Consider the following 16,093-nt stretch of genomic DNA (forward strand, 5'->3'; position numbering starts at 1 on the left):
AAACGAAGCGACTTTCCGTTGCTAAATGCAGCAGATTTAAATATGAGCTAAATCTGTATGGGGAAACATTTTCACTCTGATCCCAAATCTTCACTTAATCCCTATAGAAATGGCTGTGTTTCACTTGTAAAAATGAGCTGAATTACAGTGAAAGTGTCCGTAACTTCAGAAGGAGGCTGCTGGACAGGCAAGAACAGGTTTTGGAACTGGTTTTGAGTGTTTTGGGATGTTATGAGTTTGGGAAGCACATCAGGGAATCCATTCGTAACCTCATCAACAACAGTAGCTGAATTTTGCAGATAATATATGCATTAATATGCATAACAAAGGAAGACAATTAATGAGAGAATAAAACCAATGAGCCGATGTGCATGTGTAAAGGGGGAGGGGGAGAGTTTCTGTTCAATAGACTTGAAAATTATATGGGAATCCTCCCTCGAAACAATAAGAACCGGAGACAGTGGGAGGATGAGGTGTGTCTGTGTCTCTCTCTGTGTGTGTGTGTCAAGGTGCTCCAAAAGAGTCATTATTTAGCTCATTTACAATGTCTGAGTTGTGTCATAAGTAATACAATGATATTAATGGATGGTGTGTGTGCATGTGTGGGCAGTTTTTATTGTATTGGCCTGTCTCAATCTCACAGAGGAAGCTCAATTAATAATGACAGATAGGAGGAATTTAAATGGACTTTGAAATTGCTGTGAAATTATAATATAGGAGCCACTGAATAAGTAAGCATGATTGACAAGCGTTTGCACTACAGTTGTAGTCTTATAAATGACACTTCTAATTGTTTTGTTTTGTTGTTTTAGAATTTATCACCACCAGAGGCAGCAAATGGAATTGCAATCTGTTTGTAAGACTGCAGAGGTCAGACTGGCAGCTGTTGAAGTCAAAATAACAATTAATTATACAGATTTTGCAGTTTCCTACAAATGATCTGTGCAATTATTCTTTTAGTAAAATTCATGTGATATAAACTTTGTTCAAACAGCTGTCTTTCCCTTTTGCAACAGTGCGTTTATGAAGAAGGAGACAGTCTGATCATTCAGTCGGTTCAAAATCATTTAAAATTAACCAACAGCAAAGCACAACGATACAATATAGTCCTGTCCTACACTTTTCTTGTGAACAAATCTCTCAAAACTTTTGTAAGTAATGTAATGTCAAGTAATGGTAATATTAATGTACATCATTTAAGATTCTTTGTTGTTGAGATTTCTGAACTGATCTGCAAACTTTCCATTGATGCCCATGAGAAGAGTATGTACACTTCAGTCATATCACCCTGCAGCCCAAGACCGGTTACTCACTGAAGCTAAGCAGGGCTGAGCCTGGTTAGTACCTGGATGGGAGACCACTAGGGAACACTAGGTTGCTGTTGGAAGTGGTGTTAGTGAGGCCAGCAGAGGGTGCTCAACCTGTGGTCTGTGTGAGTCCTAATGCCCCAGTAAAAGTGAAGGGGACACTATACTGTCAGTGGGTTTCGTCTTTCGGATGAGACGTTAAACCGAGGTCCTGACTACCTATGGTCATTAAAAATCCCATGGCACTTCTCGTGAAAGAGCAGGGTTGTAACACCCTTGTCCTGGCCAAAGTCCCTCAATTGGCCCTTATGATCATGGCCCCCCAATCATCCCCTTCCACCGAATTGGCTCTATCACTGTCTTTCCACTCCACCAATAGTTGGTGTGTGGTGAGCACACTGGCGCCGTTGTCCTGTGGCTGCCATCGCATCATCCAAGTGGATGCTGCACACTGGTGGTGGTGTGAAGAGACCCTCCCCCCCCCTCATGATTGTGAAGCGCTTTGGGTGTATGGCCATACACAATAAATGCTCTATATAAATACGCATTACATTACAGCTCTGATGTGACAGCCGTATCATCCTGCAGCACAAGACCAGTTACTCAGTGAAGCTAAGCAGGCCTGAGCCTGGTTAGTACCTGGATGGGAGACCACATGGGAAAACTAAGTTGCTGTTGGAAGTGGTGTTAGTGAGGCCAGTAGGGGGTGCTCATCCTACAGTTTGGGTGTGTCCTAATGTCCCTGTATAGAGAAGGGGACACTATACTGTCATTGAGCGCAGTCTTTTGGATGTATGCTACATTCACATATAAATTGCTCCACTTATCAGGACCCTCACAGCAGCTATACAGGAATGAGTATTGAATTTATGTTTAATATTGTATTAATTAGATGTTTGTCTGCGTTTCTTTGTCTACACACATGCAGAGTGGTATCAGTATTTGGTGCTTTTTAATGGGTAGCAGGGAGCGGGTCACAAACAAAAGCAAGGCTTAGTTTCGGTATCTAAGGGGCATGTTGTCACAATTCACTTTCAATGTTTTAGAGGTAAATAATGAAAAAATATACACTTTACAGACTAATGTGAAATTAAGCAACTTAAGCTGGTTTAAAAAATGATAAAATTCCAAAGATTTACTAAAACATATGAATTAATTACATCCCAGGTTGCAAAAATAAAATAAGATGTAAGTACTTGAGTATTTTATTTGAGGAAAAAAAATTGTTTAGAATGTAATGCAATGCAGACATGGAACTGTTTACAAAACATTGTCCAATTTTCTGTGCTTCTGTTATAAAATGAGTTTAAGTTACATTTTTCCTCCTTGATAAACTATACTTCTGATATGTGATTACATTTTTTAGAATAAAGTTTTGATTTGTGTCTGTTTTAAATGTTTTGTTAGCTTTTGCTGCCTATGTTGGCCAGATTACTCTATTACTAAATCAAATGAATGAATGAATTGGGAACTAAATTCTGTACTCTGAACCCCATGTTGTCCCCATGTTGTCCATTTATGCTTTTGCTGTGTTTACCCTTCCCATCTGCTCCATGACAGTTTCTCCCCCATGTTAATTAGTTATTAATTTCACCTGGTCCCTCCCTGATTAACCTGATTTCTGCTTGTATTTATATCTTGTGCTTGCCGTTGTGTCTCTATCAGGTATACTTTACTTTGTGTTTTCCCCTGTCTTTCCTGTTGTATTTTCCTGTGCTATTTAAATAAAGACTGCTTAAGTTAAACTCTGCGTTGCTCTTGTTTCTCCAAACAGTATAACCCTGACACATGTGAACTCACACAGACTTAGAAAGTCAAAACGTTTTAGGTTGTACCCCTGCACTACCATACTGTAGTAGTAAATAAAAAGAAGTATATATGAAGAGTTCAGATGCAAAAACCTCTAAATGCCATCTGAAATTTTCTTCTAAAATTTACTTTTTCATCAGGCACCAGAGTGTATGTTTAATTAACATAATTTATTAATTTTCATAATCTTTATTGTGAAATAACATAAACAAAGGGGTCTGAAATTTTGGAAAAAAATATAAATAGCACTTAGAGGTTTTTGCATCTGAACTTTTTATAATCTCAGATATCATATACAAAAAGCTAAATGGTTTTGAAACAAAGAGAAAAAACGGGGTAACACTTTTTAATATTGGTCAATTAGTTTAGTTAATTAACTAACATGAACAAACACATTTATTATTACAGTATTTATTCATCTATTTTAATGTTATTTAAGGTTATTTAAGTTAATAATAATTAATGTAACTTGCTGTGCATTAACAAATGTTAACAAACACAACTCCGGATTTTGATAACGCATTAGTAAATGTTGAACTACAATTAATAAATACTATACAAGATTATTCATTAGTGAATGCATAAACTAATGAACTCCTATTCTAAAGTGTTGCCAAAAATGGAGATAGATAGAATCCATAAATAATAAATAACTTACTGCCACTGTGCCAGACATAATAAATAATAAAAAAGTGTAAGATGATGATGATGTTGACCCTTTTAAAATGTATATTTTCTAATGACAAACACTGCCCAGCAGTGCTAAAAAAATATAGTATTATCGTATTAATCCGCCTGGTAAGTGATGACTTGTTTCCGGGTCCAAGCCGCCACTCAGTTGAGAAATTATTTTTTTATGATCACTTTTAATTCATCTACAATACAATCAACAATCTCTGGGCTTGCTGCATCACAAATACCAAAATTTTAACAATTTATAAAAAAATGAATCACTTTCTGGCCATCGGATATTAGGCATGGTGAGTATGATCTTACCCAGTATAGCCAGCACAGTGTTGTCCTTGAGCACTTCCATGGAGCCCGAGCAGACAAAGTATATGGCCTGCAGAGCGTCACCCTGGCGGATGAGGAACTCTCCTGGAGCGCAGAAAGAGGTTTTGATAATGAGAGAGAGCGATCGCAGGCACCCTCGACTGGCCGATTCAAACAGAGGCAGCTGCAGCAGCTCTTTATTCAGGTGCATGGCGATGTCGGCCCGCAGTTCATCTGGAAAGTCCTTCAGAAGCTGCAAAAGGACAAAGAGGCATTTTATTTCAAGTACTCGTACTTCTCAACCTTGAAAAGAATCACAAACTTTTGATTCACGGCTGATCGTCAAGGAGACTGCGGCAACGAAACCGCAGATCAGTCTTCTACTTGAACTTTAATTGGAGATGATATTGGATATCAAATCAGAGGGAGAGAGTAAGTTATGAGCTACGAGTTACGCAACGAGTGTTTTGAATTGAGCTCATTAAATACATTGTGAGTGTAAGATGGAATCTCTTGTTTATGAGCAGAACAGAGATACGGATGGGATAGTGAATGAGATGGGGGTGGAAGGCAGAAAGTAAATCAAATGATAAAAGAGATGAGGGATTGTGAAAGAAAAGGAGAGACGGTGAAGCCAAACAGGAATAGAAAAGCACACTCTAATCTTAGACAGATGCATCAAATGACAACAGTGATGTTGAGACCAGTAATGAGAACCAACTGTTGCGTAGATGAGCTAAAAATGCAGCCTGATGTCTTTGTTTATTCGTAAGTATTTTAGTATGAGACATTTATGGCTACAAAATTGACAGTTTTGTATGTTTTGATTGGTGCTGAAACAAAGTTTGGACATATTACACATTCAAAACTTACCATTCATGCATTAAACATTCAAAACTTACCATCCATGCATCTACAGCAAAAAAACGTGCATAGTTGTACTTTTATCACTTCAAAAATGCTCATAAATTATTTAGATTTTTGGACCTGTTAGCCATTTTACAATAAAACTTAACAAATTTTTTTAAAGACAGCATTAAAAAAAAATTAAGTCGATAATCAAGTGCCTCCATCTAAGCCTAAACATATACATTTCTAAAAAAATATGAGCAATTTAAATATGACAGACATTTGCAATCACAATCTTTTACCTCTTAGCTTAAACATGAATCACAATATTATCTCTAAACCTAATAATATATATTTCTTAAAACTTTGTGCTATTTAAATATGATAAACATTTGCAATCACAACATGTGATTGCATTTGTATAATTCGCATTTTAAATGTTGTCTGTGTGTCAGTATTTTGCATTTAGATGCTGTTAATAATTATAGTTTGTTTCAGTTTTCTTTACCACAGATACATATTCATGACCTCGTATTGTAAAATACCATAAAATATAATACCATGAGCACAATAAAGTTTACAGGTTAATGGGAGATTAAGCATTCCTATTAATTTGAGCAATATTCACATAAAGAAATTGAGTTTTTTTAATATGAATGTATAAAAAAAAATGCTCATCGAGATTCCTGTAAGATCCTTATTGTGCTCAGGGATATTATTGTTTTATTGTGCCACAGAAGACAAGTTATTGGGGTTTTAAATAATGCTTCATGCTTTACAACTAAATTCTGAATAAGTGATCAAAATTTAACATAAGATGTATTCACATAAAAACACAACATTGTGTTGCTTTTTCACCAAGCAGGTGAAGATAGATAGATAGATTTATTTTATTTATTTATTTATTTATTTTTATTTATTTATTTAATACTATTGAAAGAATTCAAAGTCCAGAAATGTCATTTAACATCAACCTTTTGGTGAGTGATTCAAAGCAAAGGCAGACTCTGCTTGACTATTCAGCACTGAACTCCACTGCCTTAATAAATGTGACTGTTTGTGTTCTAACTGCAGTAAGATTCAATGTGTTGTTTTCTATTTGTTTTAAAATATTATTAAATATATTAAGAAATGATCCATGGCAACTTCAATGTCAAATAGTTTGGTATGTTTATCTTTGGCCCATGGCTCTCAATGATATTTGGTTTTTGGCTCTTCATACGAAAAAGTTTGGGCACCCCTGATTTAATGTTTACTTATATATATAAATGTACAACTTCAAAAAACAAAAATAATGCTAAATAATTTAAAATTTAACAACTTGTAAACAGTTTGACCTTTTTCACTGACCATTAATTAAATAAGAAAACACAAAAAACATATTGTGAACATTTTTGTAAATCATGTCAAGAATATGCTTAAAGATTAATAAGTTTAAAGATTAGTTAAGAAGAGCAGCTCTCATACTGCTAACATATTATCCAACTGAGTCATTCCTGCACACAAATTATGAAAAGCATTATTAAGTATTAACATTAAGGTCATACCTCGCTGACATCAATGCCATTGTTGACGGACCATGTGGTCTGAAAGCACTCCAACATGCGCTGCGCAAGGGCTTTGGGCAGTCGATGCACACGGATGAAGTCTTTGAGGTCTTTGGTTCGAGTGTGATAGAGTGAGCGGCGCGAGTACATCCGCTGGATAATGGCCGTCACGTTACCGAAGACTGCAGCGTGCATGAGTGCTGAGGAGAGACACACAATAAACATTTCAGGTCAATTTATAACTTCTTTTTAAAACTTTACATCTATGTGCCTTACAGTAGATTGTTCAAGGTATCTGCATCATGAATTAAAATTCCAGAAATTAAATAAAAATGCTGATAATTAAGTTTTTTATATGTTTTTAACTCAAAAAAACATTGTAACTCAAACCATTTGAGGAAATCGATTGCAACAAACCATTTGAGTTAAAACAATAATCCTAATGAGTACTGTGAACTTCATTTGAGCAAAGAAGCTATTTGAGCACAGTAAAACCCAATAAACGAAGAGAACTCAAATCAACCGAGTACTGTAAAAACCAATAAGGCAACTCAAACCATTTGAGGAAACCAATTGCAACAAACCATTTGAGTTAAACAAACTAATCTACATGAATACTTACTCCATTGAAGTTAAAGTAATGTGCTATTTAATTAACTCATTACCTTAAACACTGAGTTCAAAACTCTCTTCAAATGAGTAGAATTAACTTTCAGTAAAGGCGAAGCAGGGGCGCAGTAGGTAGTGCTGTCACCTTACAGCAAGAAGGTTGCTGGTTCAAGCCTTGGTTGGGTCGGTTAGCATTTCTGTGTGGAGTTTGCATGTACTCCCTGCATTTGCGTGGGATTCCTCCGGGTGCTCCGGTTTCCCCCACAGTCTAAAGACATGTGGTATAGGTGAATTGGGTAAGCTGAATTGTCGACTAATTGTAAATTTTAAGTTAACTAAACTCATTTCATTTGATTGTAGGGTTTCATTTCTTTGAAGTTGACTGTTTTACAGTGTATCTATTTGTAATAACATTTATCTAGCATTATCTGCAAATGCATTCAGCCATTTACAGAGATAAACAGAGACAGACTGACATTTAGACATGATGCTACAGAAACATACATCTGCGGTAAACGCTTGTAATCATTTATATCAGGCAGTTTTTTTACATTAAAACTCACACCCCGCTCGCAAATGTGATGTTTTTACATTAGGATGGATTTGTGTTTACACCGCAAATGCAATCTCCATGCAGTCTTTGATATTGAATCTCTGGAGATGGATTTTAATACCTTGTGTTGTGTTGTTTAGTGAGAAACAGATCAGCTTTAGCATTTTTCTGCATCCTGTTTTCAGCGTAGAGTACAGCAGGCTAATGGCTTGCAGCTCACATTTTTTTTAAGCATCGTTTCCTCTGAATACACTCTGTCAGCTGTTTTCACTCCACCACCGAACTCTGTATCATCTATTTATTTAACATTGTGAACTTTGCCAACATGAGTGTAAACAATCAAGAAGGATTGGAGAGTACTCATGGAGCGCTAATTGAAGTCTACATAAATTGTTGCGGAAATTGCATGCGGCTCTTCTGTTGGAGAGCTGTGTTTTCAGTGTAAGTGGATGCACCTGGGTTATCTGCCTTTTGAGTGCTTGGATGAGGTTTGTGCTGAAGTCCATGACAATCTTCAAATCAGGTGAAACAGGGCAGCAGAATTAATAAGAGCTCATGAAACCTGTTTCCGCCATCTGATTCCTGTAGGAAAGGCTAATGGCTTCTCTTGCTGAACTCTTTCTCTAAGACAGCAGTGAGGTTAGATAAAGACTTTTTCCCTATATTTAACAACTAATTACTAAACGTTTTTGTATTTTTTGTAAACAAATAAACAAAACACTGAAGGTAATTATGAACATTTATATATTTTTGGGACAATTTAATTGTTTAATGTTGAATTCACTTAAATTTGAAAAATCTATTTAACTAATTTAATTGATTTGTGTTGAGACAACATTAAGAAATTGCATAAATTGTTACAGAGTATTCTAATTTAATTTATTTCTAAACTTGCAGTTTTAGAACAAAGACTTTCAGAAAAAAAGTAGAAAAAATTAGAGAAAATTCTCTCTTCACCGATCTAGTACTATTTTTATTAAACTGTGGGAACCCCTTCGCAAACATGTCCAAACTCTTCAGCTTGACCCTGCTCCTTCTGAGTCCCCACCCCCCACTCCCAGCTTCAGCTTGGTACTGGATACTAGTTCTGGTCAGCACATTGTAGACTATTATTTTCTGTATTTAAGATTGCACTAATGTTTTTTTTTTATTATTTAATTAATTTATGTTTTATTTTGTATATTTTTGTTTGCTCAAAATACTCTTCAGTGCATTTGCTTATTGTTACATGTTTATATTGTCCTTTTTGTATAATTCTTGTAGTGTGTTTTACAATGAATAAATAAAAGATAAAAAAATTGACTGAGATATGAATTCACTTCCATATCAAATATTTATCATCAAATGATCTAGCCAAATTATTTGTGAAATTGTATCCACATTCTTGCTTATTATACCTCAAAAGTCATTTAAAACCTACAGTAACCTAATTTACTCTGAGTAATATCGCACATTGGATTACTTACTGTATAGTAATTTCAGTCTATTATAAGAAAGTCAGTTGGGTTTATAAAATAAATAAATAAATAAATAAATAAAATACAAAATCAATCATTGTGTTCACACGTTTTACATATTTGTTCTTGCAGGTTTGGTACAACATGAGGGGCAGGATTTGATGAGAACTTTGATATTGTCATGTGAGGGATGCTGGACAAGAGTGAGAATCCATGTGCAGGTTTTATTAAGAAACAGTCAGGCAGGCAATGGTCAGGCACTGGAGCAATTGGGTACATACAGGTAAGGCAAACTGCGTAGTCAGGTCATATGCTAAGAGATTGGTCCAGGTGGCAAACTACGTAAACAACTGAACAAAGCAAGGGTCACACACAGCTGTGTTCTGTAATAAAAATTCTAACATTAAATTTACAGCTATTGCTTGTAATTTGGTGTTATGTTATTTTTTTGCTTTTTAAAGGAAATTTTTTATGTATTTTTAGAGAGTAACACGTAATTTTAAGGGTATTTTACAGATTATGCCTGTGAAAATAGTGAAACCAAAATTCAGTCAAATTGTTTTTGATAAAGATAGTAAACATGAAAATTATTGTGAGGTTAATAAAGTCAAATAATAGCCTATTGTAGGCTGCATATAATGCATGTGCTGTAAACTATGAAATGTTTATTTTACTACTCTAACAATGTTGTTATGCGAACTGTGATGATCACCAGTGATCTAGCGGCTGCGGATATATTGAAAACTACACACGTTACTTTAACGAACTACAATTCCCAGCATGCACCTCGCACACCTTGGTTCCTAATTCTAACTGATAAAACACACATTCAGAAGATCGTTATGGACTGATTTCAAGGACTACAAACTCAGCACACCCACAGACACATGGTTTCTGAGTCTTAAACTGTTAGTGAGCATTACGATGCGGTTTTCTCTTCCCTTGCCGTGTTTGACCCCTTTACTTTGTTATTTTGTTTGCTTGGAATTTTCTGTGCACCTGTTTGTTCCTGTTTCAACTTTTAATTGCATGATGATTCTGTTAATAAACTGCTATTTGATTCTCAACTTTGTTGTGCAGCCGTCTTCACATGACACCAACCTTGTTTTTGTTGTTAAACGATGACCAAATGTGTTATTTGTGAAAAAGAAATAAAAAATTAGATGGATAGCAGTTTTGTATTTTCCCAAGAAAATTGATTTGGAGTTAAACCAACATATCCTTAAAATATTTGTTAAACTATATTATAGTTTATAGTTATATTTACAGTGTTTTATGACAACAGCAATTATTTGTACCTAAGCTTTTTTTTCAATCATTTTTTTTTTTTCAGTTTTAAAGGCATGTTTAAACTGGAAAATTTTATGGAATATTTAGAGATTTCATGCATAATTATATACATTAATTTGTATAATTACATTAATATCATGCAATAATAACCCGTACAATTACACTTAAAATCTGTAATAACTTGTAATAATGAAACAAGAAATTACATTTTTTTTTTTTTTTACAGATTATCTATATTTTTTATTCTGACAGTTTTTTTCTTCTTTTTTTTACGCAGGGCGCCAGAAAATTACTGTTTTTCTACAGGTGTGCTTTCAGAAATGTTCACTTATGACTACACTTGTGGTCTAGGCTCACATATCTGGGTGGATTACCCCTTTAATGAAGCAAAACCAAGAAGTTCATTAAGTCTAACCACAAAAGCTTTGATATAATTCCCACAGAATCACTGGCTGAAAGTCTGATCCATAAGGCACACAAAACTGGACACGCTTCAGGAGTTTCAGCTCATCATCTGTGCAGTTTATGGCATAGACCCTTTTTAATACATCCAAGACTTTTAAATGCCAGTCATGTTCACACTTCTAAACATGACGCTGAGCAAATAAACTCTAATTGGTTGCTTTACATGTCAGTCAGATGTCCTTTGGGGCTGACCAACGAAAGCTGACCAGGTGAATCATATACTGCAGTCAGGTTAATATAATCAACACCATGCAAACTCGTTTGACGTAATTCTAGTCATTTTTAGTCTAAGGCGCACGAGTGTTCCCCAAATACTCTCTGTGTGTGTGTGTATATGATCTCTATGTGTGGGTAGGAACCCATCTGTCAGCTGGCTGGGACAGTAATGGCCCTTAGTGGTAGGATTTGGTGACAGATTGATTCAGTGTGCATATATGTGAGTGTGCATAGATTCAGCCAGCCTCATTTGGCCCTCTTAAGTGCAATGAAGCCTCTGTCTCTCTCTTCATGGCCCAGAGGATATGCCTTAAAATTCGGTCCACTGTCACAACATCTCCTTCCGATCCACACGAGGCACATGCAGCTGCAAAAATCATTACATTTGTCCCTGCGGATAACAAGATGCACCATTTCTGTGGCAGACGAATCCCGGCGGCCAGGTTAGAAGAAAACAGCTATGAGTGGCCAATGTAAGATGGCTTTTTCATGAGTTCAACTGGATAGTACGCACTGTATTTTGCAATGCAGAAGTAAGCTGTTTTCTGTGGATATCACTTATATTATGTTTAAATTGTGCATATAAATTTTATGCTGAAATTTGTCCTGGAATTCACACTATTAAGTAAAAAAAGAAATTATATACATAAAAAATAAAGAACAAATAATAGTAATAATTATAATAATAGTAAAGAGAAAATAACAAGAATATAAAACTAATACAAATAAAATCAAATAAAAAAATAACATTAATCATTTAACTTTACCACACATTACAACACAACAAAAATAAACATTTGATTTAGATTTTTTTTTGTGTGCAATATTATGCAATATTTGTGATATATAAATTTACACAAAAACTCTCATTTCTTATTTATTTATTATTATTATTATTTTTTAAATTGCTTAAATATTTTTTTATATATACATGTTTTCAAAAGTAGCAAGATCATGGGTTGGATTCATAGAAAAAAAAATACATGGCTCAAACCAATAATAATGTACGTCTTCGATGTAAATATAATCAACACATTAAATTATTATTATAATACATGTACACTCACTGGCCACTTTATTAGGTACACCTGCCCAACTGCTTGTCAATACAAATTTCTAATCAGCCAATTACATGGTAGCAACTCAATGCATTTAGGCATGTAGACTTGGTCAAGATGATCTATAGCAGTTCAAACCGAGCATCAGAATGGGCAAGAAAGGTGATTTAAGTGACTTTGAACGTGGCATGATTGTTGGTGCCAGACAGGCTGGTCTGAGTATTTCAGAAACTGCTGATCTACTGGGATTTTCACAAACAACCATCTCTAGGATTGACAGAGAATGGTCCGAAAAAGAGAAAACATCCAGTGAGCAGCAGTTCTGTGGGTACCTTTGAGATGACAGAGGTCTGAGGAGAATGGCCAAAATAGTTTGAGCTGATAGAAAGGCAACAGTAACTCAAATAATCACTTGCTACAACCGAGGTATGCAGAAGAGCATCTCTGAATGCACAACACGTTGAAGCGACAGATGGGCTACAGCAGCAGAAGACCACACCGGTTGCCACTCCTGTCACCTCAGAACAAGAAACAGAGGCTGCAATTTGCACAGGCTCACCAAAATAGGACCATAGAAGATTGTAAAAATGTTGCCTGGTCTGATGACTCTCGGTTTCTGCTGTGACATTCGGATGGTTGGTTTAGAACTTGGCGACAAAAACATGAAAGCATGAAACCATCCTGCCGTGTATCAACGGTTCAGGCTGGTGGTGGTGGTGTAATGGTGTGGGGGTTATTTTTTTGGCACACTTTGGGCCCATTAGTACCAATCCAGGAAGGAGATGCAATCTGGTCCTAGTAAGGTGTACCTAATAAATTGGCCAGTGAGTGTATGTTGAACAGTTAACATCTACTGAAATCTAGGGAAAATCTGCATATTTAAATAGCATTCTGTTAATTCAATTGAATACATTAATATTGTACTGCCTGCATATCTTTTTTATGTGATACAAAATCTTGAACTTTCTGTCTCCCTCACTCCAATGTGTTTGAATAAAAGTCAACTGAACAAAGAGTGCTGTGTAAACATTACATAGGTCATCAGTCAAATTGACCCTCAACATATTTTAAGGGAAACTTTGGATTCATTAGCTGTAATTGGTAAATAACCATATAATAAGTGCAGAAACAACACAGATAAATATAATTATGAAAAAAAAAATCTTATACAAAATAGCAATTTTCCATATCAAACAGTATGACAGACTGTTTATGTAAATAAGGGTGATAAAGAACATTAAAAACCCCACACAAATATGCAAACACAAAGGTTCTGAACAATACAAAATAAGCAATGACTTAAAGTTTTAATTAATTAAAAGAATTAATGCTTATTAATAGCTTGTTTGGCATTTTAAGAGAGATGCAGTGAGACACACAAAACAGCCTATTCAATAATGCAGAATTACTAAACAAATATGATTCTGAGGTAGTTAAATGATGGTCGATAAACCGCACCACTAGGGAAATGTGTTGGAAATGGCAATAATCAATATGTAGCAAAGCTTAATGAATAACATGGTCAAAGGAAATGTTTGTGATCTAAGACTGGAGACTCGAGGGAAATACAGCTTAATGAGGTCAAATAGACACATAAACCTAATAGTAGCTGATGGTTTACTATAAAGACTAATGAAGTGAAAGCTTCTCTGTGCTTTATTTTATGAAGAACAGTTTTGTGGCCTTCATTTGCACACACACGTGAAGTCTAGGGAGTCCCATTAGTAATTTGAGAGTTGCTCATGCATGTCTCATTCAAACTTGTTTGAAAGTTTAATAATCAACAGTAGTCACAAGAGATTTGCATTAGCTGCATGACAAAATATTTGAAATAAAATACAATTATTCTGGAAAAATCTTATATAGCAAGAAAAATCTTATAAAACAAAAAATGAAGCTGAAACATACTTGAAACGTATCAACAGTGTGTGAATATATCCATCCCCTAATGGTAAAAATGAATTAATTCTATTTTCTATAATCACACTTCCTTTAAACAGTCGGCAGAAGCACTTTTTAATGTGTCATCAGAGAAGGAAAATAACGATGTCTCCCTCATTAGCATAAACAGCCCTGAGTGAGAAGCAGCCATCTGCCATTGGATATTTCAGAGTATAGGATGCATAAAGGAATACCGTAGTCGCCACATTTTTTTTTGTTTTTCACAAAGATAACATTAGCCCTGTTTTGAATCTGCCAGTATGAGGACACATAACGGTTTGTAGCTCTGCCCTTAATGAAAAAGAGTGCCGTGATCAAAATCTCATTTAAATTTAAAGTGGCAGTTTTAAATAGTCCTAAAAAATGATTTTAGCGGTATTTTGAGCTGAAAATTTACATACACACTCTAGGGACATCAGAGACTTGTTTTATATCTTGTAAAAATGGGCATAAGAGGGTATATATAGAAGTATGCAGAAGGACTTTTAATTTTCAGTAACCTGGGTCAAGCGCTTCCGGTGAACTGTATGTCCTTACAAAATCTGTTTTCTTTAAAAAATCAATGATCTTTACTGCCTGATTGATATACACTATAAAGTGGGTCTCAGAATGAGCAAGAAGCACTGCATTAAATGACTCTTTTCCACATTATGTATTTAAAATATGAAAATGTATTTTACCCCAGTATTTTCAATGGAGTTTCTGCGTTCGCCTGGTGATTCTGACGACGCAAGCGGTCTATCTCGTTTTACTTTTGAACAACTAAATGAGTTTATTTAACTGATTGTATTAAAATTACATTACAACATCAATGCTGTAAGAGGAATTGTATAAAATTGAAAAAAATCACATTAAGCTTTCACCAGAAGTTCATTGGTATGGGAAGAAACACTAGCTGTGCATATAGCCTATAGGTCCTTTAAAAAAATAACATATACTGCCATGTCAGTGCTGTGGAGAAAAACAGCTTTAAAACCACTTTAATAATGATCACAAACATAAAAAAAAATGTATATTCACAATCTAAAAATATTTAAAAAGAACAGATTTTCTTGCAGTTTTTAACATTTTATGTATTATATTGAAATGTTTTAATTAAAAAAAGGCATTGACTTTAATAGTATTTTTGACTTTATGATCATCAATGGTTGCTTTTTCCCAACACTCTTCAGAATATCAGAATATAAGTAAAAAGTTCATAAAAATTAGAACCACTTGAGTGAGAGTAAATTGTCAAGACATTGTCATTTTTGGCAATGAATTGTATCTGTAAATTTAAAATTGACAAAAAAAAAAGTTTTTCTATTTAGTTTTTTTTTCTGCAAGTTTATTTATTAGTGTTTAATTTAAATGTGCTATTTTAGACTTTTATCCATGTGGACATGCCTCAGAAATGAGATGCAGATTCATAGGGAAATCCACACGAGGTGCTTTTTAATTAGCAAACAACAAAAGTATTACCACCCCGGGATTATTCTGATTCCATACCTCTATATACATTTCTGGAGAGTACAAAATACATCCTAGAAGCAAAATTGTTTTTGCAGTTTTCATGAATCCACCAGAGGTCGCTGTGTACGATTGTGTAGATCGCAAATTTCGAGTGTTATTCATGCCTGCTCTCCTCGCATAAGTCCACCAGAGGCCGCTGTTGACTGCCTAATTGATTGTCTGACCAACAGACTGATACACCCACTCTCCCCCTTCCCTAAATCCAACCAATAGTATTTTAAAAAGCACTGATTGACCCGCCCACCACCTTCCGTAAACCCATCCGCAGTGTTTTAAATAAAATAATGCAATCCAGAAAAAGAAAACTTTCTTTCTTGCTTTCTGGAAATATCTTCAATATTTTGAGATTGGACTGTAATACCAACCTCAGCCACTAGGTGTAAATTCAATATACTACACCTTTAACTAAAAAGGATAAGTGCCTAGTTTGCAATGTATAAAACAGAATTAGCTTAATTGTCATCCTAAATGCAAAACATTACAAATA

At 34.9% G+C, this 16,093-nt stretch overlaps 1 protein-coding gene across 12 annotated transcripts in view; it reads right to left on the reverse strand.

Moving 5' to 3' along the window:
* The window catches only part of kcnh3 (potassium voltage-gated channel, subfamily H (eag-related), member 3), a 202,250-nt gene that overhangs the window by 29,178 nt on the left and 156,979 nt on the right, over positions 1 to 16,093 (reverse strand). For 11 of the 12 annotated variants that reach the window (XR_015499468.1, XR_015499469.1, XR_015499465.1 and 8 more), the window contains exons 9-10: positions 6,506 to 6,705; positions 4,113 to 4,362 (exon numbers count right to left, since the gene is read on the reverse strand). Coding sequence is in view for 3 of the 12 variants with exons in the window: in XM_087267914.1 (XP_087124040.1) it covers positions 4,113 to 4,362; positions 6,506 to 6,705 (450 nt within the window). In the remaining 9 variants the exon portion in view is untranslated. Of the gene's footprint in view, positions 1 to 2,635; positions 3,211 to 3,413; positions 4,363 to 6,505; positions 6,706 to 16,093 lie in introns of those variants that run through there. The other variant, XR_015499472.1, reaches the window with a different exon arrangement.

Source organism: Danio rerio, chromosome 9 (assembly GCF_052040795.2).
Source record: "Danio rerio strain M-AB ecotype USA chromosome 9, GRCz13ab, whole genome shotgun sequence".
NCBI classification, from domain to species: Eukaryota; Metazoa; Chordata; class Actinopteri; order Cypriniformes; family Danionidae; genus Danio; species Danio rerio.